At 52.4% G+C, this 27,836-nt stretch overlaps 1 protein-coding gene across 2 annotated transcripts; it reads left to right on the forward strand.

The window, feature by feature from the left end:
• Positions 1–24: 24 nt before the first annotated feature.
• On the forward strand, positions 25–27,790 carry LOC307080530 (cyclin-dependent kinase 17-like). Of its 2 annotated transcripts, XM_079743269.1 has the most exons (17): positions 25–157; positions 10,276–10,424; positions 13,780–13,938; positions 14,924–15,057; positions 18,744–18,869; positions 20,075–20,131; positions 20,302–20,416; positions 21,083–21,177; positions 21,286–21,348; positions 22,135–22,258; positions 23,187–23,307; positions 23,993–24,090; positions 24,296–24,401; positions 25,354–25,396; positions 25,693–25,783; positions 26,086–26,160; positions 26,250–27,790. In XM_079743269.1, exons 2-17 carry the CDS (start codon positions 10,298–10,300, stop codon positions 26,285–26,287), a joined length of 1,572 nt encoding a protein of 523 aa, XP_079599395.1. In that variant the 5' UTR covers positions 25–157; positions 10,276–10,297; the 3' UTR covers positions 26,288–27,790. The 2 variants fall into 2 exon arrangements, with proteins under 2 accessions (XP_079599395.1, XP_079599394.1); XM_079743268.1 differs by having other exon boundaries at positions 21,083–21,348.
• The last annotated feature ends 46 nt before the right edge of the window (positions 27,791–27,836 follow it).

Below are 27,836 nucleotides of genomic sequence, written 5' to 3' on the forward strand. Positions count from 1 at the left end.
GCGGATGTAACCGAGCCCCGGACTACTGCGAACCTCCGCCGACACAACAAAGCATTTACTAGTTTGTTTTCACGGTCGTTGGAAAGACGGCGTCCGGCGTGAAGAGAGGCTCGGAGGTCGGGGACTCCGGCCGGAGCACCGCGGCGCACCGCTTCTGGTACGAGCCCCGCTCTAAGAGCTCCTTTCCCCGGGTACAGGGTCGACGGTGAGAGGGGGGAGCCAGGGACCAGCGCTGGGCTCCAGAGCCGTGTTGCGTGTCCGTGTTGCCACACAATGGGGTAAAAATGTGGTGATATTGACTTCCCAATGCAGCGGGATGGCTGGTAACGTGATACTGGGACTTCGCAATGTGCCGTTGTCCCATTCAGAGCCCAACGATCTCAGATTAGAACCGTGGAGCTCCGGGCGGCATGCGGCTCAGGAGGTAGAGTGGGTTGGCTGGTAACCGGAAGGTTGCTAGTTCGATCCCTGCTCTTAACGAGCTGTCTGCCGCCTTGCATGGTTGACTCCGCCGTCGGTGTGTGAATATGTGCATGAATGGGTGAATGTGAGGCAGTGTTGTAAAGCGCTTTGAGTGGCACTGGTTAGAAGAGCGCTGTATAAACGCAGTCCGTTTACGATTTACAATGTGGCAATGTTGACTTCCCAGCGCAGTGGCAGCGCTGGTAACGTGATACTGTGTGCTACTGGGGCTGGTCGTCCCATTCAGAGCACAATGCTTCCAGATTAGAACCGGGGAGCTTATAACCAACGAGCTGGCACAGGACTTACTGCGATGTTTCTGACGTTCAAAATACGACTGTCGTTGTTTGCGATTCTCATGTCCACGGACGAAATATGCCATACAGACCATAACTGGCGACTACGTACTAAAATACTGGTTCCGTACCAGTAGGACTTCCTTTTTTCCCCGAATACCCGAACTCTTTAAACCCCACAGTCTCAACACAAACGTCTGGCTTCTCCGTTAAAAGCCCTTTCGGTTCATAGCTGTGTAACTCGACCTGTCTGAACCATATGGGAGTAGTGCGGTGTCTGCGTGTCTCACACCAGTGTGTGAGTAATGGGTGGAATACGCACTCATCACTCCAGTGACACGCAGTATGCAACCATTCATGCAGGATTCATTCAACCATTCACGTCGGATGAAACCATTCATGCCGTGTTCCTGGTTTATGAGACGCCCCCCTCCCCCCTTAGTGCTGTAACGCAAATCGTCTGTTTACGCCACACAGAGCGCAGGAAGCACCTCATCCTCGCTTCCTGTACGGCGTGCACTCTAGTATGGGTATAGTGTGAAGGCCCTTTCTCCTGGGCTACCGGTAGACCCTTCCCAGAGAGAGAGACCCCTACCTGGAGGTCCCCACACCTGATGCCGGTGCTATGCCCGGCAGGGTGCCTGTTGGACCGCAGGTGGGGTTGTATGTGGGTCGTGGACTGGTTCCCTTGGTGAGGGTCTGGGTGGGTGGGTTCAGTAACCTGACCCCCCCCTTCCCGTTGAAGCAGCTGTAGCTGCACAGCTCTGGCCCAGAGAGCAGCGTCAGATCGGATGATGTGTGTGTGTGTGTGTGTTCGGTCCACAGTTCTTCTGGGTGTGTGCTCAAGCTTGTACGTTGGCATGTGTGTGTGTCTGTGGTGTCTCTCTGTCTGTATGTGTGTGGTTCTTCTGTCTGTGCACTCCAAGCTTGTACGTTGGCGTGTGTGTGTCTGTAAATGGACCTGTTTTTGCCTGCTAAGAGTTGATATGCAGCGAGCCGAGCCACACCAACGTGTGGAGCGGGGGGTTGGGTTTGTGTCAGACCCCCGTGTAGATGTTGTTGTGTTTGATGCTTTGGGGGCGGCGCCACTTTGTGAATATGTTTGAATATTGTTGTGCGTACTGGGCGCAAGGGGTACGGGGGTAATGATGACCTGACCGCCAGCGAGGGGACAGTTGGCTGAAGGTTAATTTGTCACTTCTCAGCTCACAGCAGCTGCTCAGTCGCAGGGTGGACTCTGGTCTAAACATAGCAGTGAATACAAACAGCTTCCTTCCACTACCAACGCCCCCCCCCCCCCTCCAAAAGAACCAAACAACACTATACCCAGGCATCCACTCTCCTAAACGCACACCCAGACAGCATTGGCCTTTGTACAACCCTTTGGCTCTCTGGTCGTTCCTAAGGGGGGTGTGGGGGTGTTTTTTAGAGATGTTCCGATACAATCTCTCCCTTCCCGATTCCTGAACTTGAGTATCGGCCGACACCGAGCGTATATACTGTTAGAGAATCTAGCATTGTAACTACTAGTAGCACTTGTTCTTATTGAAGGGTTCTCTTACGATGACAGCAATGTACAGTCGGTTCACCTACTGTTGATCCGATGGCATCGGATCGGCGTATAGACTTGCATACTCGCCGATACAGATACATCATTACATGTACCTTTTTCCAATTCCCACCGTTGGATCAGAGCAGCTGTGTTGGGGTGTCACCGTGTCACCTCGATCCCTCAGCAGATATCTGGGTCACGTTCTTCCCTGCCCTCAGTGTCTGAAACAGGTGACGGCTCGGAGTCAATGCGGTGTTTTCCCGGGACATTTGGCCCGTTTTGGGGGTGCTTATCAGTAGGTATGCCCGGTCTATTTGTGGAGGAGGAGGCCAGACGCAGCTCTTAACACCACCGAGTTGTCTCTCGGACAAGCATGACTTCAGCACGGCTCTGGTTTTGAGGAAGGCTAATAATTACTCCGCTAGTTAGTTAGGAGGTTTTAAAAACAGCATGTTAAGGCTGCTAGGTATGTGGCCTTTACTGGAGAGAACCTCCCCTAGTGTGACTCAACCGGGACAGAGTGTGTAAATAACTGCTCCAGCAACAATGGGTTTGGATTTGTCTTCCTTCAGTCACTGGCCAGGTTCATTCTGGGCCACGTTCTGCCTAAATACCCAGAAACTGTGACTTAGTACTCACTATTTTCCTCCATAAGATCGATCTAAATAAAGTGTGTGTGTGTGTGTGTGTGTGTGTGTGTGTGTGTGTGGGGGGGTGGGGCGGAAGGCAGGCAGGCAGGCCACTGTGGGCCGTTAGGGTCCAGCAAAGTACTCTATGTTGACTCTGAGAGAGCTGATAAGGCAGAGATAGCCTCGCCTGGCCCCCTGGCTCAGTGTGAGACGGAGCCGGGGCCTTTATCCCAACCTGGCCCTCAGTATAAGAGAGCATGGAGCCTTTAGCCCCAACTGGCCCTCAGTATGAGCCGGGGCCTTTAGCCCCACCTGGCCCTCAGTATGAGCCTTTAGCCCCACCTGGCTCTCAGTATGAGCCTTTAGCCCCAACTGGCCCTCAGTATGAGCCGGGGCCTATAGCCCCACCTGGCCCTCAGTATGAGCCTTTAGCCCCACCTGGCCCTCGGTATGAGCCGGGGCCTGTGGGGTTAACCCACTACCCTGGCTGGAGGCTGAGCTCTGACAGAGAAGGTTGGGGGGACCGGCTGCATAGCATTACTATTGATCAGTATTCATCCTGACCGCGGGCACCATATGGGTCAAGGTCTCTCCAGGTGCACATGAGCCACCACCAGCCCTGCAGAAAGCAGTACATCTTTTGAGTGAACTACACTCAGTAATTGTGCCCGCATTAACCAACCCTGCAGAAAGCAGTAAATGTTTTTTGTACCCAACTATATTATAAGTGACACAATGTTACAACTGTGGATGGATCGCATTGTAGTTAAACTGTACATTTCAAGTGCTTTCATCCATCTGGTTCAATAGGAGGCACGATTCTTTGTTAGTCGCCTTTTGCGTTGAAGATCAACCAAACGATGGCTCTGTAGAGAGGAATTCGGCTGCTCTCAGTCTCCTGGATAGATAAACCCCGCTAGAACCATGGGACTCAGATCAAGTCTTTAGATTAGATCAAGTCTTGAGTCCGATCTTCACATCAGAGGGCTGTAATTCTGAGTGTCAGTATCTGTTGAATATCGACTTTCAAACGACATAATCTGTTGCGATGCAGGAGTACACAACCAGACCGTAGCACTTTACTGCCTATTTCACTTTCGGTTTGGACTGAAAGGGTGTTCCTCCCGGTCGTCGTCATTAAACCAGTCTAAAGCGGGGAACTCCACCGCCCAGGGCCAGCCGGTAAACGGAGACCAACCCACCTCATCGAGTTCAACAACATGACACCTGGGGAGAATGTAGTCCCAACCAAAGCCTAGTCTCCTGTTTTGTTTCTTTGTCAAAACAAAGAACGGGAGTGTTTGACTAACATTCGAACAGTCAACCAAGAGCCCTACCAATCCTACGATCCAACCTTAGTCGGTCCAGAGCACTACCATTCACACGATCCAACCTTAGTCGGTCCAGAGCCCTGCAACCAAGGCCGACGACCGGGGCAACCAGGGCAGAAGGTCTGATCAGACGATCAGACCTTCGTTACCTAACTAACTAACTAACTAACTAACTAACTAGACGACTAGTTAACAAGGAGGGGTGGCCATGTCTGATTTGATCAGATAGTGTGCCATTTCTAACTGAAAATGACGAGCTATTTAACGCTTGGTAACCACCTCAAATGATTACCATCATTCTAATTTCCGGACCACCTAGCCTTGACCCCATCCAAACAACGTGCTTGCCCAGATTTTAACCCCGGGGCAGATTGGGCTCGTCTGGAGGGTAAGTATGTACTGTATTACTGTCACAGTGATCCACCGTCAAGCTAGCACTTTGGCCCACCGTGGTGATGTTTGCATGATGCACAGCCAAGGGAAAGGCTTTCAAGTGCACTGATCTGCATCTAAGTGCACAGATCAGACAGGAGGGAACCATCAGCAGCATGTTACAGCTGGTAAACAGTAACAAAGAGCGGAGGACAGGGAGACCGTTTGACCACTTTTAGTACCCTGCTGTTTTCAGGAAAAGACCGTCCAAAATGGAGAAGACTAGTGGGAGCGATGTATGGATTATCCAGTGAAGTTATTTTTAGTTGCCTTCTACGATGAATAAATGATCTTGTTCCCATGTGAATACTTGATGTGTGGTCCGTATCGTGTGTGTGTGTGTGTGTGTGTGTGTGTGTTTGTCAGACAGTAGCATTGTCGGAGCCCATTTCATCAAACCAAGCGTCATTCACGGTGCTACGCAGCATGTCGGTTTGTTTTGGTCCTGGTGTGAGTGGTGCAGCGCTCTGCGGTGCAGCATATGTCCCCGTCTGCCTCCTCTCCTCCCCCAAGCCTTCTAACCTGCTTACCGTCCTGCAGTCAGAACCTGACCTATCAGGAGAGCCAGGGGTCAGTCACCTGACCGCTGGCCTGGCTGGGTCACACTGGCAGAGAGAGAGAGAGACCAAGAGGGAGAGAGTGACAGAGAGACGGATAGAGAGAGCTTAGACAGAAACAGCCTGCCGCCACCAGCCTCGCAACTCTAGCCTCTGACACGGTTACCATGGCAGCCATGCCCGAAAAGTTTCGGTGTGTTTTTTTTGATTTTGTTTTTCTAAGCTCGTCAGATGCATCCTTTTTCTTGTTTTGACGGGATGGAAGAGGAAGAGGCAGCGCGGCGAACAGCTCATAGTTTTGGCACGCCGCTCACTTTGTGTGTGTCGAGAAAAGGAATGTCAGATGCACGGCTTTGATGTCGGCACTCGCTGTGCCGCAGTCAGACTTCCCTCGACCTCACCTGGGTTTATTCTGTGTAACCAGCCCCCCCTTTAACCACACTGAGAACCCACTCTGCTCCATCGCCCAGCGCGGCACAGCAGCCTACCTCTCTCGCTGTCTGTCTGTCTCTGTCTGCCTCTCACTTTCTCTGTCTCTCTCTTTCTGTCTATGTCGCTGTCTGTTTATTTCGCTCTCTGTCTGTCTCACTGTGTCTTTGTCTCTCGTTCTCACGCTGTCTGTCTCTGTGTCTCTCTCTCACTTTGTCTCTCTATCTCTGTCTCACTTTGTCTCTTTGTCTCTCGTTCTCATGCTGTCTCTCTCTCTATGTCTCTCTCTCTGTCTCTCTCTCCTTTACACTGTGAACCACACAATGCCGGCCTTTATGCGCTGGTCTCTCTAATGGAGCCAACTCCTTCACTCATGTCCTCATTGTCTGGGCCGGGGTGAGAGAAGGCTGCTCTTTAGAAAGTCAGCGCTGAGCTCACCAGGGAACTACGCCAGCGACGTGCTTGTTCCCCTGCTCACCCCACCGGGAGCTGGGTTGGTGGTGGTGGAGGTGGGGTTTGGTGGTGGTGGGAATGTGCAAGGGTGGGCCGGGGCATGGGGCTAGTGGTGGTGCTGGTGCTGGTGGTGGTGGTGGGAATGTGCCAGGGTGGGTCGAGGCAGGGGGCTGCGTGTTTTGGAGGAGGTGGTGATGGATGTGGAGTTGGTGGTTTGGAGGGCTGGTGGTGGGCTGACTGCCATTCTTGAAGCAACGCGTCATTCTGGGGAGAACCAGGGTTACCTTCTAAAGCACAGTGAGTCTGTTGTTAATCTGAACGGAGCGGTTTAATCCGGCGTCTTTGTCCCGGTCGGTCGCGTTGCCGGCGCTCTTCTGGCCCAAGAGGGAACCGCTTAATCTGTAACTGGGTTAGCTTTAATTATTGACTGGTTTCAGAGCACTGGTCACTTCTCACCAGAGTCTGGCATCATGGGCTGTTTAAGTGACCGGCTCTGTAGTGGGGTGGGGCAGTGCGAACTCTACTTCCTGTACGGTGGCGGGGTCCGCAGTGTGACCTCTACTTCCTGTACGGTGGGGGGGTCCGCAGTGTGACCTCTACTTCCTGTACGGTGGCGGGGTCCGCAGTGTGACCTCTACTTCCTGTACGGTGGGGGGGTCCGCAGTGTGACCTCTACTTCCTGTACGGTGGGGGGGTCCGCAGTGTGACCTCTACTTCCTGTACGGTGGGGGCGTCCGCAGTGGGACCTCTACTTCCTGTACGGGGGGAGGGTTCACTGTGCTGCTTCTCCAAGGCTACGGCTCGCGGTTCTCCGGTTCTCTGACTCACTCCGGTACTTCAGCTCGCTCCGGTTCTGCAGTAGCTCCGGTTCTGCATCTCGCTCCGGGCCGCACTGGACACGCGTGTCTGCTGGCACCAGGCCTGGGATCAGTGCGACCGTATTAAACAACCTTTACTCCTGTTCCCTGGTGGGGCGCGTCTTCATGTACTGGAGGTGGAGGTAGCGCTGGGGGGGTTGGAGGGGGGGGGAAGGGGTGATGGTGATGGCTTTATTGAAGCTGTCATGCACCTTTTTTTTCGTCGTGGAAAATGCTGCAGGGTCGTCTTGGTTACAAATCCCTAATCGCCGTGCCTGGGATACCACCCCTCCCTAACACACACACACGCGCGCACACACTGGGCCCATTCCCAGCGGATTTGTAGCGAGGCATAGGGAGGGATCAGAACCACAGCTCCCAGTCCGTCAGCAGAGAGCAGAGGGCTGAGCTGATCAGACGAGTCCCCCTCCCCCTCTGCTCTCTCCCCCACAGATCCCCGTTCAGGTTCTGGTCTGGTGGATACATGGTGGATATGCCTGGGGGTCTCCTGCCAACACATCGACGCATGCGAAGCAGAGGGGCTTTTGGTTGTATAGGCTGGGATAACTTTAGAGAACGCAATGTTTAAGTAGGGCTTTGCGATACGGTCGTTTCCTGTTGTCGTTTCCTGCTTCTGAAGGTAGCATTATGTTCAAGTGATGTCCCTTTGGCAGCAGACTGTGACTTGCTGTCCCTTCGCGCTCACCCAAGATGGTCTCCATCACTACTGATGATTAATATAAAAAATCTGAATGCCTCAACCCCTCATCCTTACAATATTGGCACAATATTGATATCAAGGCCTGTGGTCAGAAATATGGATGTTAGATTTAGTCCATCGCCTAGCCCCTCTGTATGCGTTGTATTTATAGCATCAGGCTCACTATAAAAGCACTCTGTGGGACACGCTCCCTCAGATTCATGAGCAGACCATACCGGGGAATGTGCGCTGGGTTCACGTGTGTGACTGGAGCCAAACGAGACACGGACAATGGTCGAAAAAGAATAAATCTGAGATGCGGCGATGCTGCTCTATATATGTGAGTCCTTAGAGTGAGTGGACTGATCGCTGTTTTGCCGTTCGACTTGTAAAGAACAGAATTGGCAGCAGCTGAAGGTTGTGGAGAAATGTTGGGATTCCCAACGTGGGGCTCTGAACGCAGGACCGCTCCAGGTGGCGGTGGACTGGGAGGGACTGGGAGGGACTGGGAGGGACTGGGGGGGACTGGGAGGGACTGGGGATCTGCGTGGTAGAGGTTCCTCAAGGTCCCCTGACTCATGTGTCTGCACTTAGTCACCACAGAGAGACAGACAGCCCGGTCTGGATCTGTGTGTCTGCTCTTAGTCTGTATGTCAGGTGACTGTTCCAGAGGGCCTCTGTCTGGGAGGCCACGTATTGCAATGATCAACCCTTTGGTCTGTTTCCAACCCTATGGAACACCTCACTCACCCCGACAGGCGTCTGAGGCTGACGCTCGTCATCTCTGGTTTGTCATCCTGCTATCTTTCATCCCCCATGTTACACACACACACACACGCACATACACACCTTCTCTCGTAGGGGTTCTGTTTACAGTTGGCAGAGTGTGGTTTCTGGCCACGCCCACGCTGGGAAAATCCCTCCGGGGGGTGGTGGAGGTGTTCTCTCTGAGGGGCCGGTGTGTGAAAGTGCTGTTGTAGCATTAGCATTAGTGCTACAGCAGCGATTAGCGACCGGCCGTCTGTTGGGGTCAGAATTGGCACGGTGTTGATTGGTGTAGCTCTGTGCTCACTCAGGTCTCGACTTCTGGGTCCTCTAATGTATTTTTTAATCGTCTGGTCCTTCGCCTGAATTCTGATGAGGTTTCTCTGGCAGCGGACGGAAGAGGGGGGGGGGGGGGAGAAGGAAGGGTTGGAGGGACAGGCTGGGGACGCAGGTGGGAGAGGTTGGGTGTGGTGGAGGGGGAGGAAGGTGCAGGGGAAGGTTGAGTGGCATGGTAAGAGGGAGGGAGGAGGGCGAGGTCGGGGCATGGCTCCGGGCCACCGAGGTGTGCTCCTTCCACGTTTTGTCTGGTGAGATTCTTGTAGGACTCTGGGCTTATTCATGACTGCTTCACCTTGGGCCTGCTGGGGCCTGCTCCTCTCTCCGCTCCACCCCCTCCTCTTTCCCAGGTGACGGATCCTTCCCAGCAGGGAGTAGTCCCTGCGTGACAGCCTGACATCCCGGTGTGATGCAAGCCTCCCCTCCCCTGTCCTGCCAGGGCAGAGGAGCGCTCTTTGTTGTGATTGGTCTGTTTTTAGATTAGCTTCCTCGATTGCCGTGTGTGAATCTGTCTCTGGCTTTATCGAAGCCCATCTGCTTTTCTTGGGGCTTGATTTATACAAACACAAGGCACTAAAGGTGCAGTCGCTAAGAATGAAGAGCGGTTATTTGAGGCAACGGACTGCATTTACACAGCACATTTCTAGCCAGTGGCCACTCAAAGTGCTTTACAATATTGCCTATTCATACACACATTTTCACACCGACGGCGGTGTCATCCACGCAAGGCAACAGCCAGTTCATCGGGAGCAGTCAGGGTGAGGTGTCTTGCTCAGGGACACCTCGACACTCAGCTAGGAGGAGCCGGGGATTGAACTAGCAACCTTCCGGTTACCAGCCAATCCGCTCTACCTCCCGAGCCACATGCCACCCGAGTGTCATTTGTTAGAAACAGAGCAGCTCCTCTATCGGGGAGGAGAAGGCATGGTGCGAATATCCGCTTTGAGCCTGCTGCGCCTTCCTCTGTCTGAGCCAACCTCCGTGTCGGGTTCGGAGAATCCGTCCTACCTGTCAATCACAGCCGGCCGTAAGGCAGAGAGAGAGACACAGGGTGGAGCCTGGGTCTTGTTTGGTTTCAAAAACGTGCTCCCTTCCTTCCACCCGTCTCTGCTCCCCCCCTTTTTAAATCGTTGATAAAAACGGCCGTTCATTTTGGGCTAGCCCCAGCAACAGCCCCATGGCTCACCCTGTCTCTTAATTTACCCACTTATTGTATGTTTTATGTCCTGGCACTTAAAAATAGTGCTTATCATTATGTAGCATCTTATCCTAGCTATCTTTTTTGTGTATGGGGAAGGGGTTAACCTCGTGATTGTTAGTGCTTGGCACTCGGTTCTATGAGCATCCTTACCGTACCGACAGAGATATATTGTTGTTTCTCTTTCTTCTGACAAATGTACTTATTGTAAGTCGCTTTGGATAAGAGCGTCTGCTGAATGCCCTTAATGTGATGTAATGTAACTATCTCTCCCACAGGCCTCCCCTTCCCGAGAGCTCCATGGAGAAGATGAAGCGCTTCCGGCGCCGCCTGACGCAGACGCTTCGGGGCAGCCACACCATCGATGAGTCCCTGTCGGAGCTGGCCGAGCAGATTACCATTGAGGAGAACGGACTCAAGGACAGCGGTGAGGCTCACGCAACGCATGGGGGGGGGGGGGGGTGTTTGGAACGATACGCACGCCGGCAGACACACAGGGCGGCGTGCCTCTGCCGTGGTTCGTTGGGCATGAATTAACAGCACACAAACGGGGACGCACGTGAATGCATGGATGAATCCACAGCACATGGATGCATGATTGAAATGAAATAACAGTGCTCAACGGCAGATGTATGTGGCTTCGTCTGCTGTCGTGCACGGTTACTTAATTTGCATGCATCTGCTGGATAAATTAACAGTGCAGAACCGCAGACGAACATGGATGCATGAATGTATTAACAGGGCATGAATGACTTGCCAGCACATGGATGCATGCCGGTATCAACAGTGCACAACAGCAGAGGTATGTGGATGAAAGAATGAATTAACAACATATGGATGCATGATTGCATTGACAGCACGCGGGTGCTTGAATGAATTGACAGCACATGGATGCATGAATGAACTACCAGTGCAGAACAGCAGATGCATGTGGATGCGTTAGTTGATCCTGCAGACGCATGCATCCACAGCCACTCAGTGGGGGGGTCGGGGGTCGTTAAAGCCAGGGCAGGAGGGTGTTGGTTGGGCCCCTTCCGGGCCTGAGGACCATTGGAATCAAACTCGCTCTTTGTGTGTGTGTGTGTGTGTGCGTGTGCGTGCGTACGTGCGCGTCTGTCGCTCAGTAGGAAAACAGTTTATCTCAGCTTGATATGAAATGGCCACTTGACATATTTCAGTGCCAACAAGACTGCAAGGCACAAAGGGAATAATTGCAATTGCTTGTTGTGTACACTTTAAGAATAAAGATAATATTGACGATTGGACTACTGTTGTCTTGGTTGAATAAAGTGCTAGAGATGGAATTGAGGTATATTAAATAGATATTTTGTTATGTCTGCGTCAGCCAATCACTCCTTCGATCCACATGACAGTGTGATGTGTGTGATGACACTACTTCCTTCCCAGGGTAATTACAATGTTGTCACTAAGTAGCCAGTACAGTAGGATCCGCCCTCCATGTTGGGTTCATGCATTGGAAGAAGTTGGTTTTGGTAGTTGTCAGGCCGTTTGAAACCCTCCAGGTCTGGTGCAGTAAGGGACTGAGTGAAAGAGATAAAGTGAGGCAGGGACACACTGTGAGAGTGATTAGGTGAGGCAGGGACACACTGAGAGAGAGTGAGAATGATAAAGGGAGGCAGGGACACACAGTGAGAGAGATAAAGTGAGACTGTGGCACAGTGAGAGAGTGAGGGGGAGAGATCACAGGATCGTAATCAGGAGGAGAAACACAGAGAAAGAGGGGGAGAGAAAGATTGGGATAAAAAGCGAGAGGCAGTGAGATGGGGGATAACGTCAGAGACAGCATTGGCGACCGAGCGACTGGACCGAGTCGCTGATATCACTAGGGTAACGTCATGGATACCCCGGAATGTATCCGAACCCTGTGCGCCATGACTGAATCTCCTCGCCACTGAACGGGAGGCGTGATTATTATTCCCAACCCCTCGTCTCTGGGTTAACGGGCTTATCCCAGTTCCTCCGGCCCTCTGCTCCCCTCTGGGAACGGCCGGGGTTCTGTGAAGAGCTTTTTGTCTCGTGATTAACGGCAGGTTTGGCCAGAGCGCTCTGTGCTTGGCGAGCGGAGCAGAAAAAACTGTGTGTGTGTGCGCCTCTGTGTGGCATTTAACGAGAGTATTTGTTGAAGTGTGCTGAACGGGAGCAGAGCAGCCAGTGGAACGGTGATCTGAGCACCTCTGATCGGGAGCGTTCTGCTCCTGATCTGGTTCCGACTTTCCACCTCTGACCGCTAACGAACGCAGCATAACACCGTAGTGTTTGTGATGTTCTCTGCCTGTGTAGTAAACGAGTGATGGTATCGGATCGGCGCACAGACTTACCCGATGCTGCCTATCGATACCCGATACTGCCTTTTAGCCGGTATGGAAGGAATTTCCGATACAGGTATTGGTATCAGAACCTAGTCTAGTTGGAAGGGTGTTGACGACGGATAACGCGTTCTGTTCCCTTGGAAGGCGTCTTTGTGCGGTCTTTACCGTTATGTAAACAGAATGCCCAACATTGCACAAAAAAAGAGAAACTATTATTGTGCTAATCCCTGACCGGTTCAAACTAGTATTAACCCCCACCCATCATATTAAATGTAGTAAGCTGTGTGCTCAATGTGCACGTCATAACGTGATGGAGCACCCTCTGTCTGTAGTGAGCACCCTACTGTCTGTAGTGAGCACCCTCTGTCTGTAGTGAGCACCCTGCTGTCTGTAGTGAGCACCCTGCTGTCTGTAGTGAGCACCCTGCTGTCTGTAGTGAGCACCCTGCTGTCTGTAGTGAGCACCCTGCTGTCTGTGGTGAAGACTGTCTGTGGCGAAGACTGTCTGTGGTAGACACCCTGCTGTCTGTGGCGAAGACTGTCTGTGGTAGACACCCTGCTGTCTGTGGCGAAGACTGTCTGTGGTAGACACCCTGCTGTCTGTGGTGAGCAGCGTGCTGTCTGTGGTGAGCAATGTCAGCAGTCTTCCTCCTTGAACCCCTTAGCAAGGTACCTAGCCCCTAGTCGTTCATTAATCACAGGTATCCAACCCGCACCAAGTGTCTTTGGATAAACACATCCGCTAAATGAGGAATTGTAATTGTTATTATTGTAATGTAATATAGTACGATACAACACTGGTGGTGGTGAGTGAGGTCCCCCCCTTCACTGTAAAGCGTCTTTGAGTGTCTAGAAAAGCTCTATACTAATTTTTATCTATTATTATTATTATTATTATTATTATTATTATTATTACAACGATCGTGTATCAGTAAACACGCGTCCCATATTATAATTGCCATATCATATCATGACATTGTCACGTCATAAATATATGGCCCTTTGAGACTGTACCTGTTATTAAGGGCAATACAAATACAATTTGAATTGAATGATTATCAGTGTCATTGTGCTCGCAGAGGAAATTCAATTATCCTCAGAAAGTGGACACGCTCTTACTGTGAAAGTGGTCACGCTCTTACTGTGAAATGCAAGTGTTCGGGCGGCATGTGTCTCAGGAGGGAGTGCGGGTTGGCTGGGAACCGGAAGGTCGCTAGTTCGATCCCCGGCTCCTCCTGGCTGAGTGTCGAGGTGTCCCTGAGCGAGACCCCTCACCCCGACTGCTCCTGACGAGCTGGCTGTGGCCCTGCGTGGCTGACTCCGCCGTCGGTGTGTGACTGAATGAATGTGAGGCGCTGGTGTACAGCGCTTTGAGTGTCGACTGGTTAGAAAAGCGCTGTATAAATGCAGTCCGTTGTGGTCCCGCTCTTACTTTGAAAGCGTGTCTCCCCAGAGCCCGTGGTGAGGAACGGCTGCCCGCCGTCGGCCCACTCCGTGCACTCCTTCCTGCACCAGTACACAGGCTCCTTCCGGAAGCCCCCGCCGCGACGGCCCCACAGCGCCACAGGGGGGGGGGCCCTCACCGCCATGCCCCGCAACGGGAGCCGGCTCGGTGAGACGCACGCAAACGCACAGGGACGCATACACACACACACACACAGGGACGCAAACGCACACACACGCAGAGAGACGCACACATAGGCACACTAGCAGAGACACACGCATACAAGAGACGCACACGCATACACAACCGCACACGGACATACACGCAGAGAGACGTTCACACACACACACTCGTACACAGGGACACGCACACATACAAACGCATGGACGCTGGACGGATAGACACATACACCCACCTGTAAACGGAACGCACGCAAATGCATAAACACACACGTGGATGCAGATAGACGCACACGAAAAGATTCATGCATTCGTATAGACCTCCCCCCACCACCCCCCACCCCCCACAGCGAGTTGGCATGGCATGACACACGCACAGACAATGACTGGATAGGGTGACACTGACAGAGGCTGGCTCCCAATGGGCTCTGACTAGCGAGGCTGAACAGGCTTGATGTGTGGGACGGCTCTGATTTCATTAAGCGCGGCGGGCGCGTCATATTGTCGGGATTCTAAAGCCAAAGGGATGGGGCATCCTGTCGACAGCGAGCGGGAAGAAGCCGAGCACGCACGTGCTGACATTGTGACGGGATTGGACAATGCAGGAGCATCCCATGTAGCATAGCGGCTACATGACCAACATGAATAACTGATGATGACACACCGTAACTGCCCCTGCCGCACGCACACGTGCACACGCACACATATACACGAACACACACGTGTCGATGATAAAAATATCTACACTTGGCCCGTGCTATGCAGGCACTCCCTGCTGTGGCATGACCTCCACCCTCCCATGACTCTCTGTCTCTCTCTCTGTCTCTCTGTCTCTCTGTCTCCCTCGCTGCCTCTCTCTCTCTGTCTCTCTCTCTGCCCTCTCTCTCGCTGCCGCTCTCTCTCTCTCTCTCCTACTCTCTCTCTCTGTCTCTGTCTCTCTGTCTCCCTTTCTCTTCCCCCCCCCCCCCCCCCAGACATCGTCCATGAGAACCTGAAGGTGGGGTCGGACGGGGAGAGCGACCAGGCTTCCGGAACGTCCTCAGACGATGTGCAGTCGCCGACGGGGGTTTGTCTACGTAACCGCGGCAACCGCCGCATCTCTGCCGAGGTGAGGGTGACCACACACACACACACACACACACACACACACACACACACACACACACACACACACACACACACACACACACACACACACACACACACACAGCCACCCGCTGACAGACACACACACACCTGAGGTCCTCACCACCAGGTTTTGGGGGCCTTGGAGGAGACCCCCGGCTGTGCTTTTGATATGGAGATGCAGATAGAAGTGACACACAGACAGACAGACAGACAGGCTCTCTCTTTCTCTTTTTTATGTTATTTCCACATTTCCGATTTATTCATGTGGAACAGGTGTGATTATTTACTCACCCACCATCACCCTCACACAACCATTACCCCCACACGCTCAACTGGACACACACACAGTAACACGCGCACACACCCACACACCCACGCTCGGACGCACACTCAGGCTCTGAGTGGCTCTCTGTTTAAATACCTATCCGAGGTGTTCTAGGAAAGGGGCGAGAGAGCACACAGGGCCATGTAGGAAGGAGAGCGAGGGACAGCGCTCCTCTCTGTATGCGACATCTGTGCCTTCCCAGAGGCGTGTTGCGTAATGTCAACATGCTCTGGATCTCGCTCTTTGCACCGCCATGCCCCCCCGTCGTCCGCCCCTCGTAGCGGACGGCAAAAGGACACGCGAGGCTCGTTGAGACACACGTTGAGTAGATGTTTAGACCGCAGCATGAGGAGCAGCACTCAGTGCTTCTCCACCACAGCGAGCTGTTCCCTCGCTCCCTTCTCATCTGGACGTAAAGGGAGAGGCAGAGCGCGAGCAAGGGACCAAATTCGTATCAAGTGCCTGGAACATCTCGTTAGACAGCGAATTAAGTCTAAGGTTGAACGCGCGTGCACGTGTGCGAGCTGCTGTCCCTTCAAAGGTCTTGTGATGCTAGCAACAGCATTCCCCCGCCCCCCCTGTGTTCCTCAGCCCGTGCTGATTGGCCGACACAGCCCCAGGTCCCCTGGGATTGGCCTGTGGTATCCAGTGCGTTCAAAGAGCAGGCTGTGCTGGAAAGAGAAAGAAAAACAACCTTTACACCCGCTAAGCCTCTTAGGCGTCAGGGGGAGCCTGTCCACACACGAGAAAACGGAGGCCACTGCTGCGGAACGCACAGTTCAAGCTGGATGTGCACACCGAACTACGCACACCAAACACACACACGCACAGAAACGCACACACACTCTCAAAAATGCAAAAACACACACACTGCTACGCTAATCTGCAGGGTTGTTGCGGTCGGAACAACAGTGAAATTAGTTTTGCTACTCCATCACTTGTCAGGTGTTATGTGGTGGGTGGGGTTGAGGAGGGTAGGGGCAGGGGGGAGACAGAGGATCTTCAAGGGTGGAGGGACAGAGGGCCTTGAAGGGCGGAGGAAGGGATTCCCTGCCCGGTGGTCAGGTGGTGTTCTGCTCAGGGCCTGCTCTGCTGTTGCGTCACAGGGATTAGAATAATGCGCTCCAGATGGGCCCGGGGGAAGCAGATTAGGACGAGCTGATTGGACAAGCCCAGGGAGGGCGGGGTCAGAGGTCAGGTGATGGATGGTGTCTGAGGCACGGAGGCTCACCATCAACTGGTCCTGACCTGGAAGTACACGAGGGCCGGATGTACGGACCATAAACCCAGGGCCGTGTTGGGATAGGATTCACTTTGAGCTGGAAAAATAATAATAATACGTTTGATTTATATTGCGCTTTTTATAGGTACTCAAAGTTTTTAAAGAGTGAACACACAATCCAATTTTTTTATAATAACAATTGTATAAGAAGGTATATTGGTAAAAAGATAAGAAAGGAGGAAGGGAAGGGGGTTATGTGGTGAAAGAAATCTTAAAAAATGTGGCTTTTTAATTAACTTTGTGCCATCACAATTTATATTTTTAACTGATAAAATGAAACATTTTTGTCTGACGTTCGTTGGGTTCTGAACCCGACAAACATGCTCTTACTTCTGGAGGAAGCGATGTGCAGCCCAGGGAAACACTGGAGCCCTGCAGTACTGCTCTGTCAGTGACGTTATACATTTACATTTAATCAAATTTATACGATGATTAAATGTATATATTTACATTTAATCATTTTACCCTTAACCCCTTCAAATCCGAAACATCGCGGCTCCTGTGATTTGGGTATTCCACTCGGCCATATTGGGATTTGGATCATATTTAGACTAATGGTTCTGCCCTCATACAAATCCCTCCAAATCCTAGGATGGAGAGATGATCTTATGGGATACAAGGCGATGAGCATGATGGCCTATTAACATGGAACCGTATGTTTAACTGTCTCATAAACATACATACTACACAGTTCGACAGACAGCCATGGCACTTCTCCCACTTCTGCCAACTGTCCAAGTCATTTGTAAATCAGAAGATTGCCGGTTTTAATCCTTCAACCCTTCCTTCTCGGCTAATTCTGTCACTGTACCCTTGAGCAGGACAATCGACTTCCCCAACGGCTGAGATAATGTTGAGGTCCTCCCCTTGTGTGAATGGTCCGGCCCGTCTGTGAATGGTCCGGCACGTCTGTGAATGGTCCGGCCCGTATGTGAATGGTCTGGCCCGTCTGTGAATGGTCCGGCCCGTCTGTATTCAGCCTGTGAGCGACTGAATGCGGGCTGTTGATCTCAAAGCCATCGGCGAGAGGAGAGCTGTGTTCTCTTAAAGATATGCTGTCCAGTTAGCATCCGAAGCTAGGGTTCCTCCGGGGCCCCCCGGTATCACCGGCCCCAAGCTTCCCCTTCATCGGGGGGCCTGGGAAACACGTCAACCTCACTGTAGCCTCCACAGCGTGGGAGGGGAACCTTTAGCGCTGATCCAAATGTCCACCGTGGAACGGCCTGGGCAGGTCAGGGGATTAATGGCAACTCAAGGGGGAGAGAAGGGGAGAGAGGGAGAGAAGGGGTGTGTGTGTGTGAGTGTGGGAGGGAGGGGGTGTGTGTGAGTGTGGGAGAGAGGGAGGGAGGGGGTGTGGGAGAGAGGGAGGGAGGGAGATGGAGAGAGAGGGAGATGGAGAGAAGGAGTGAGAGCGATGGAGGGAGAGGGCAATGGAGAGTCTGTTAGGGGGAGAGGGAGAGGCAAGGATTAGCAGTTATCTAACAAGTGGAGGAAAGGCCTGATAGGAAAGTGCGCACCACAATGTGTTGGTGTTTTTGGTTTTTCCCCTGTATGGTAACAAATCACCAGCCTCTGCCTCCTCCTCGGGGGAGAGACTTATCAGCCCCCCCCTCCGTTGTGGAGCTATGCCCACCATGCCGCGACCAGACACGTTTCGACAATGCGTGGGTGTTTATATAAAATCCGTATTCAACATTCAAAGCCACAGTTCCCATGTCACGTGCTATTCAACCAGTGCTTTCCCCTCTGCTATCTCAGCATTGGTGTCATTTTCTCTGCGATGCCAACCCTTCCTCCGTTCCTCTAGTGGGGCGGCATGTGGCTCAGGAGGCAGAGCGGGTCAGCTGGTAACCGGAAGGTTGCTAGTTCGATCCCCGGTTTGTCGAGGTGTCCCAGAGCAAGACACCTCACCCTAACTGCTCCTGACGAGCTGGCTGTCGCCTTGCGTGGTTGACTCCGCCCGTCGGTGTGTGAATGGGTTGCATGAATGGGTGAATGGGTTAGGAAAACGCTGTATAAATGCAGTCCTTTTACCATTTACTCCGTCCCTCCCTTCCAGGACCTCAACAAGCGTCTGTCGCTGCCGGCCGACATCCGGATCCCCGACGGCTACCTGGAGAAGCTGCAACTCCGCAGCCCCCAGTTCGACATGCCCCTCAGCCGGCGCTCACGGAGGGCCTCACTGGTAAGATGACTCTGTCCACAGAGGGGGGGGGGGGGGGGGGGGGAAGAGGAGGGAGAGAGAGAGAGAGAGAAAGAGAGAGAGAGAGGGAGAGGGAGAGGGAGAGGGAGAGGGGGAGGGAGGCTGGCTGGCTGGCTCACGAAGGGCCTCCCTGGTAAGATGGCTCCGTTGCACAGAGGAGTGGGGGGGGATGGAAGAGTGGAGGGTGAGAGGGTAGAGGAGGAAAGAGTGGAAGGAGAGAAGGAGGGAGGGAGGGAAGAGGTAAGGGAGGAGAGGAAGAGAGTGCAAAGAAGTGATGTGGTTCCCAAAGAAAATGGCGTCGGAGCAGGGTTAAGTGCCGTGATTGTTGCGAGTCCGTCTCTGTCGTCCTTTTGAAACGGGAAGTAAGGGGGAGGATAGGTACGGCGGTAGCCAATGGGACACTTGTATTCATGCAGCCAGAAATAGCTGCTGTGTTAAACTGGTGGAATCAGTGTTTGATTAACGAGCAATAAAAACGCCTTTTAATTGGATCCAAATGAATGTGATCAAAACCAAAAACCACATTGAACAGATCCACACGTCGTCACTCTTAACGCTGCGAGCACGGAACAGAAACACCCCGAATGAAGCAAGCCTCGTCTTCGAACACGTCTACACACATGTAACATCTGGCCTCTCCGGGCACATCGTCCACAGCCCGTCAATACGTTCTCACGGCCCTCGACCGTGTCGATCGATAGAGCGCGCTGTTCCTGCTGTAGCAGAGGGAGGGAGAGGGGGAGGAAGAGAGAGGGGGGAGAGGGAGAGAGAGCTCTCCCCCCGACAAACACGCTGCCTGTGTGGAGCAGCAGCGACTGCAGAGTGATAAAGATAGCCGCGCGCAACGCAATGTTTTATTTAAAGGCGAAGGCGGTCCCTGGGACTCATCTATTCTCATCGCGGTCCGGTCTCCCTCTTCCCCGCGGCCCCGTTACAATACATCTTGTGTATATGAGGGCTTTGTTTGTGTCTTGGCCTCATCATACACATTCATGCCGCCATAAAAATAGAAAGAACAAGTAGCCCAGGGCCAGTGACTGTCACTGGAGGTCAGCCGCGGTGGCCATCATAGGACAGATCTTTTTGTACCCTCACCCCTCTTGCCCCCCTCGGTAAGGTTTCTGGTCGCTGTAAGATGTCTTCCGTGCCTCATTAATGCTGTTTGTTCCTTCCCTTCTCCCTTCCAGTCGGAGATTGGCTTCGGTAAACTGGAGACCTACATTAAGCTGGACAAACTAGGGGAGGTACGAGACACGCACGCACAGAGACGTACACGCACGCACACACACAGAAAAAAACACTCACTCACTCACTCAGGCGTGAGCGTCGTCCCTCAAGCATTGATAACCCAGACACAGAACTTTGCCCTCTGGCGTGTGATTGGCTCCCGTCCCTAACACCTGGTGGTTTGCAGGGGACGTACGCCACGGTGTTCAAGGGCCGCAGCAAGCTGACCGACAACCTGGTGGCCCTGAAGGAGATCCGTCTGGAGCACGAGGAGGGGGCCCCCTGCACTGCCATCAGGGAGGGTGGGTCACCTGTGTGTGTGTGTGTGTGTGTGTGTGTGTTTACCTTCTGCTGTGTGTGTGTTTACCTGCCTGTGTGTGTGTGTTCAGTTTGACCCGCTGCCCTGTGTGTGTGTGTGTGTGTGTGTGTTCAGTTTGACCCGCTGCCCTGTGTGTGTGTGTGTGTGTGTGTGTGTGTGTGTGTGTGTGTTTACCTTCTGCTGTGTGTGTGTTTACCTGCCTGTGTGTGTACACGTTTGCGTCTGTTCACCTGGGCCATTTTTGTGTGTGTTCACCTGCCGTGTTTGCTGGTTTTCACCTGCCACTATTTGTGTGTTAAGATAAGTTTGTATTCTATCAATCCCATGTTTTCTTAATTACAGGCAGCTGAGATGGACAGTATTGAGGGAATGCACTAAATTATTGAAGTGTGTGTGTGTGGCCAGCAGAAGTGCTGGGATGCTTCCCAGACGCTGTGAAACATGAATCTGTAAACGCAGACGGACTAAAGAGACGACTCGCTAGATCTCAGATAGACTCCGACATTCTGCAGTCGTCACAGAAATCCGAATCCTGTTTGGAAGATTCTCTTTCACCAGGAATGAATCAAATAAAAGCAGGCAGAATGTGAAAAGACTTCTGCTGATGTTTTTGTTGCATGGGAACAACCGGCTCCTTGTGTGTGTTTAGTGTCGTTACTGAAGGACCTGAAGCACGCCAACATCGTCACTCTGCACGACATCATCCACACGGACAAGTCCCTCACGCTGGTCTTCGAGTACCTGGTAACACACACACACACACACGCAAAGACACACACACACACGCACAAAGAGACACACAGAGACACAAAGACACACACACACTCACAACCCCTTTCTCCCCTCCTGCAGGACAAGGACCTGAAGCAGTACATGGACGACTGCGGCAACATCCTGAGCATGCAGAACGTCAAGGTGAGAGCCCAGCCCCGCTGGCAGGCTGCTTCAGGCAGGCTGTTTCAGGCAGGCTGCTTCAGACCCCCACACTGAGGCCAGAGGCCCGCTGGCAGGCTGCTTCAGACCCCCACACTGAGGCCAGAGGCCCGCTGGCAGGCTGCTTCAGACCCCCACACTGAGGCCAGAGGCCCGCTGGCAGGCTGCTTCAGGCAGGCTGCTTCATACCCCCACACTGAGGCCAGAGGCCCGCTGGCAGGCTGCTTCAGGCAGGCTGCTTCAGACCCCCACACTGAGGCCAGAGGCCCTCTGGCAGGCTGCTTCTGGCAGGCTGCTTCAGGCAGGCTGCTTTGGCCTGAGGGCAGGCTGCTTCATGTTCAGCCCTGCTGCCTGCTGTCTGGCTGCTTCGGGCCTGTCACACTGGGGCCAGAGACCTGGGATTCCTTCAGTCTGCCCCCTGCTGGCGGAACCCTTCTGGACCAAACACATCTGAACAATCCATTAAAATCTTGCAGCGTAATTGGAAATTATAATTATCTCATGAGAGAAAGCATTAAAAAAAAAAAGTCTTTGGCAATTTGGATATTGAACAAATTGAGCATATATAATTGTTACCTTGTTTTAATGAAAACCTAATTAAACAACATGCATATATTGGATTGTAGTTTGGATCCGAGTCGGGATCTACTTTGTATTCCGCTCACGTCTGCAGGTTCCAAAAGTCTAATCTCACCGCCGCGGCCTCACAGACGGCTTTGTTGCTATGCTAATGAGCGGTAACCTGTAAAACATGTCTTCCTTTGGCAGATCTTCCTCTACCAGATCCTGCGGGGGCTGGCCTACTGTCACAAACGGAAGGTTCTCCACCGAGACCTGAAGCCACAGAACCTTCTCATCAATGAGCGCGGAGAACTCAAGCTAGCAGACTTCGGTACGACGGCAAGAACATGATGCTAATGGCTGTGTTTCATCTGTGTGATCGCACGTTTCTAAATAAGAAGACGCATCGCATCCATGCCCCCATGTTTTAAGCATAGCAGCATTTGAATATCATTTATTATTATGTTAGAGGTAATAGTGTTTTGGTTGTGGTTTTGATGTTAATCGTGATTAATGATTTGCCATCATGGGGCAAAATTATTATTATAAATTATTAGGCTGGGTTACGGTCGATTTACGTTGATTTAGGATTCTACAGTCCTACAACTCACTAGATAGAAAACAAACGTATCCGCTGATGCATTATAATGCCCCAGCCCAATAGCCTGTATTTGTCTTAAAGGTTTTGCTCGTATAACTCAACGTTGGGGCTCGATTCGTTCAGATTCTTCTATTGAGCATGACAAGGTTTATACCTGCTTTATGTAACTTTCTAAAGCAGCGATATACTCCTTTAAAAAAATAATAATACGAAATCAATATCTAGAACTGTAGTCATGACCCAAGCCACAGGAGACTGCTGTTGAGAAAACGTTCATAGTGCAGCTTTAAACAAACAAACTTTTTCATTGGCATTTGTCAAAAGAAAGAGAAAAGACAATATATATCGCTGTCGGTACAGGAAGGATGTTCATAGAACCAAGTGCCAAGCACTAACAATCACTAGATTAACCCATTCCTTGTATACAACAAAGATAGCTAGAATACACAATGCTAAGTACTGTAAGAGTGCAAGGTTGTATAACAATCAATAAGTGTGTGCATTAAGTACCAGGACGAACAAAACAAAACCCCCTTCATCTAGTGACAGGAGATAGACGATGGAGATGGACGATGGAGAGAGATAGATGGATGATAACCACAGATAGATGGATAGTAAACGTCCTGGTTTATTAACTGTCCTCTCCCTGTGTTCCCAGGCCTGGCGAGGGCCAAGTCGGTCCCCACGAAGACGTACTCCAACGAGGTGGTGACCCTCTGGTACCGGCCCCCCGACGTGCTGCTGGGCTCCTCCGAGTACTCCACGCAGATCGACATGTGGTGAGTAACTCCACCCTTATAGCAGCCTATCAGGGTGGAGCAGACCTGGCACACACACGTACACATACTAGACACACACACACACACACACACACACACACACAGACACACAGACACACAGACACACAGACGACCTGATAGACGTGTGGTGAGTTACTCCACCCTGATAGACCAGGGTTGGGTGTTGTTTGGTCTGCTTGGTCTGATGGAGCCGGTGTGTGTGGAGGAGCTGGGTGGAGGTGTGACGGTGTGTTCTGCTGACGGCCGTATCGCGGCCTGCTTTAATAACACGCCTGTCTCTCCGGGGCAGTCACCATCCATCCTGTTTAAGACCGCTTTAATCTGGCCGTCGCTCTCCCCGGCTGTAAACCGTCTCTCAGAACGGTTGTGTCGGGATGAGACGGAACATTATTAACTCCTGAACACCGTGGTTGTGTTCGTGTTTTTGCGGAGACATATTCTCAGATGTTCCATCGCACTTAACAATTGTATTGTGTGTGTGTGTGTGTGTGTGTGTGTGTGGCTATCTCTTTGTGTGTGTGTGTGTCTCTCTCTCTCTGTATGTGTGTGTGTCTGTCTGTCTGTCTGTCTGTGTGTGTGTGTGTGTGTGTGTGTGTGTGTGTGTGTGTGTGTGTGTGTGTGTGTGTGTGTGTGTGTGTGTGTGTGTGTGTCTGTCTTCCTCCAGGGGGGTGGGCTGTATCTTCTACGAGATGGCCGCGGGGAGACCCCTGTTCCCAGGCTCCACGGTGGAGGACGAGCTGCACCTGATCTTCAGGCTGCTGGGTGAGTGCTGCCCCCTGCTGGACGTCACCGGAACTGCTTTTACACTTTAGCGCATTAACGTCAAGCATTTAGTAGCAGAACTTGTGTGTTTGTGTGTGTAGAACTTCTTCTACACACACGCACTCGCACACGCAGACCAACAGACACACAGCCCCGCCCAACCAGGTGTGTCCTTAACCCCGCCCCTTTCCTCCGCCCCCCACAGGCACTCCGAACGAGGACACCTGGCCCGGAATCTCGTCCATCGATGAGTTCAAGACGCACAAGTTCCCAAAGTACAAGAGCCAGCCCCTCATCAACCACGCGCCCAGGTAGGCATGCCCCTGCCCCCCTGGTGGTCGCTATGGATCATTACACTCACATGTTCTTTATATTTACATTGAGGGAAGACGCTTTAATCCAAAACGATTTACAATAAGTCCATTTGTCAGAAGAAAGAGGAACAACGATATATCGCTGTGGGTACAGTAAGGATGTTCACAGAACCAAGTGCCAAGCACTAACCATCGCTAGGTTAACCCATTCCCCTTATACAACAAAGATAGCTAGGATAAGATGCTACACAATGCTATGTACTATTTTTATGTGGCAGGACTTAGACCATACAATAAGTGCGTAAGATGGGGTTTGGGGGGATAAGGGCCAGAGTCTAGGTGAATTCTGAGTTTTTGCGTACATCTCAGCTCAGATCTCCTGTGTGTTCTCTGACGGGATCGGTCGAGGGGTCATGCAGTGTGTGTGATGTAGTAATTTCTGTTAAGATGGCCGCCCAAACCGCCTAATCAACCCTTCAAATGTCCCCCTTTTGTCCTCCTCTCTGGCGCTAGCCCTATGCTAACTGGAGACGGGCAGGAGCAGGACTTAAGTCCCAGACCCAGGTACAGCAGGAGGCCGGTCGGTAGCGTGGCCCAGTCGTAGTGTCGCCACTAACCCCGGCTGCTGTGTTGAACGAGTGGCTGGGCTGGTAGTTGGCCCTGGTTAGCGTAGCGGCCAGGAGTGTGTGTGCTCTGTGTCACTTCCTGTAAGGAAATCCTGTGGAATAGTTGATGCCGTTTCCTCTCTAACTTTCTAACACAGCCGGCATGAGTCACCTGACCCCCACTGACTCTCTCTCTCTGTCTCTGTCTCTCTGTCTGTCTCTCTTTCTCTATCCGTATCCCTGTCTTTCTGTCTCTCTGTCACTGTCTGTCTCTCTCTCTGTCTCTCTGTCTGTCTCTGTGTGTGTCTGTGTTGAAATTTGTGTCTCTTGCCCCCCCCCCTCAGGTTGGATACGGACGGCATTGACTTGTTAATGTCCTTCCTTAAAGTGAGTATGACAACACAACAAAGTACACAAACACAACAAAGTACACACAACAAAGTACACACTGACAACAAAGTACACGCTCACAACAAAGTACACACTCACAACAGAGCACACGCTCACAACAAATGACACAAACACAACAAGGACCACCGAGACATAGTGTGGTTGTTACGTGGTGCTGACACACAGCGCTGTCCTACAAAGACCGGCACACACACCACCGTGTTGAGAACGCAGGCGCCCGCGGCCTACGGCCTTGTCACCGCCCTCCTAACGGCTTCCCCTCCATCCCGCAGTACGAGTCGAAGAAGAGGATGTCGGCGGACGAGGCGATGAGGCAGGCCTACTTCAGGAGCCTGGGCCCCCGCGTGCTGGCCCTGCCCGAGAGTGAGTGATGAGAGGCGGCCTGTTGACACACACTGGGGGGGGGGGGGGGGGGGGGGGGGCGCTGTATCACGCTGTATCACGCTGTAGCCCAGCCTCCCTGACCCCAGCACGCTGTAGCCCAGTGTAGACCTGGGTCTCTGACAGCTGCGTTAGAGAGGCGGTTCTCTCCATGCCACGCCCCCCTTTGTTTTCTGGGGTGTTTGTGTGTCTTTGTGTGTGTGTGTGTGTGTGTGTATGCGCGTGTGTGTCTGTGTGTGTGTATGTGTCCGTCACCCTGCTCTAACCCCGTGTCTCCTCGGCAGCCATCTCCATCTTCACGCTGAAGGAGGTGCAGCTGCAGAGGGACCCGGGCTACCGCAGCTCCTACCCCGAGTCAGGTGAGCTCTCTGAAGCCCCGCCCAAAAGACCGCCTAACAGTGGCTCCCTGGAGAAAGGCTCATTTCTTCTTCTCTTTTCATTTCCGCAGGCAACGGCAAGAGCAGGAGGCAGAGCATGCTGTTTTAGAAACTCAGAGTTTGATTTAGTTACTTTTTCCTCCATTATGTTTGTTGTTTTTTTTAAATAAGAGAAGGCTCTACTTTGCTGTACACTCTCACGGCGGAGGGATACATAGACGGACATTGTGGTGACAGGGTCTTACACCTCCGGACCCAGGGGGGAAACCAGACCCTGAACCAAGGGGGGAACCAGACCCTGGTCCCTGGACCCAGGGGGTCTGGACCAAGGGGGGAACCCGACCCTGGTACCTGGACCCAGGGGGTCTGGACCAAGGGGGGAACCCGACCCTGGTCCCTGGACCCAGAGGGTCTGGACCCAGGGGGGAACCAGACCCTGGTCCCTAAACCCAGGGCGGATCCGCCCCGTGTCGTAAACCAGACCCAAAAAAAGAGACATTGTTTATACACATTTATATTTATTGGGGAGAGAATTTGCTGCTAGAAACCAACTACTGTCTAGAATTCTAACGACTCAGTCACTTTAAGGCAAACATGCAATGTGTATAGAATTTTAATTTGTTTACTTTCTGAAGTGGTGTTTTTACTCATGTTTGTCGTCATCATTTTCAATGATTCAAACTCCACCTCGAGAAGGTTGGGTCGGGCGGGGGCTGGGGAATGGGGGGGAGGAGACTCACCCCCTCACACTCAGACGTCCCCCCTCCCTCTTTGCTCCTCACCCACCTCATGGTGAAAGGTCGAAGGTCGGGCAGTCCCCGCCCCGGTCACCTTGTGACCCCGAAGATCTGACCCATCATTCCCCCATGCCGTGGGCATCGAGCAGAAAAAATTAAATGTCCTGCGACGGTATGAAAATCCGGGAGATGAGAACGGACGCAAAAGGCGGGGGTGGGGCCTCAGGCGTTACTGAGGCGATGGGTGACATCCAATCCCCACATCCTCCTTCCTGATGCTAGGGAGGGGAGTTCCCAGCAGTTCTTGTCGCTGCTCGCCAACGGCCGAGCAGGGCTTCCTTGTTGGTGTTGCATGCCTGCTCTGGTCCCGAGGAGGGCAGAGCCTCAGACCGGGTCAGAGGTCAGAGCCTCAGACCGGGTCAGAGGTCAGAGCCTCAGACCGGGTCAGAGGTCAGAGCCTCAGACCGGGTCAGAGGTCAGAGCCTCAGACCGGGTCAGAGGTCAGAGCTCTGGTCCTCAGACCGGGTCAGAGGTCAGAGCTCTGGTCCTCAGACCGGGTCAGAGGTCAGAGCTCTGGTCCTCAGACCGGGTCAGAGGTCAGAGCTCTGGTCCTCAGACCGGGTCAGAGGTCAGAGCTCTGGTCCTCAGACCAGTAGTCCTATCTCCTCTGTATTCAGGGAGAGCTTGCTCTCCATCCCTGCTCCTCCACCCCCTCTCTCCCTTTTAGTGAATACGATTATGGAGTCACAGTATATTTAACAGTGTTACCAGAAATGTTTTGTATGACAACGTTTAACTTTATTTGTGAATAATTGTCATGTTTAGCATGTTGTTGCAGAACCCCTTCCTGTATCTGAGCTTGAGTTGTTTTGGGTTTTTTTCAAGAGAAAAATATTAAACTTATAAAATAATCGGAAATGG

Source organism: Pollachius pollachius, assembly GCF_949987615.1.
Source record: "Pollachius pollachius genome assembly, chromosome: 9".
Classification (NCBI taxonomy): domain Eukaryota; kingdom Metazoa; phylum Chordata; class Actinopteri; order Gadiformes; family Gadidae; genus Pollachius; species Pollachius pollachius.

Bases quoted from the DNA above. Each gene is read 5' to 3' on its own strand.
- LOC307080530 (XM_079743268.1), top strand. From the start codon at position 10,298: ATGGAGAAGATGAAGCGCTTCCGGCGCCGCCTGACGCAGACGCTTCGG. The intron at 23,308-23,992 runs GTGAGTAACTCC...GTCTTCCTCCAG, and splicing joins TCCACGCAGATCGACATGTG to GGGGGTGGGCTGTATCTTCT. The intron at 25,397-25,692 runs GTGAGTATGACA...TCCATCCCGCAG, and splicing joins TGTTAATGTCCTTCCTTAAA to TACGAGTCGAAGAAGAGGAT.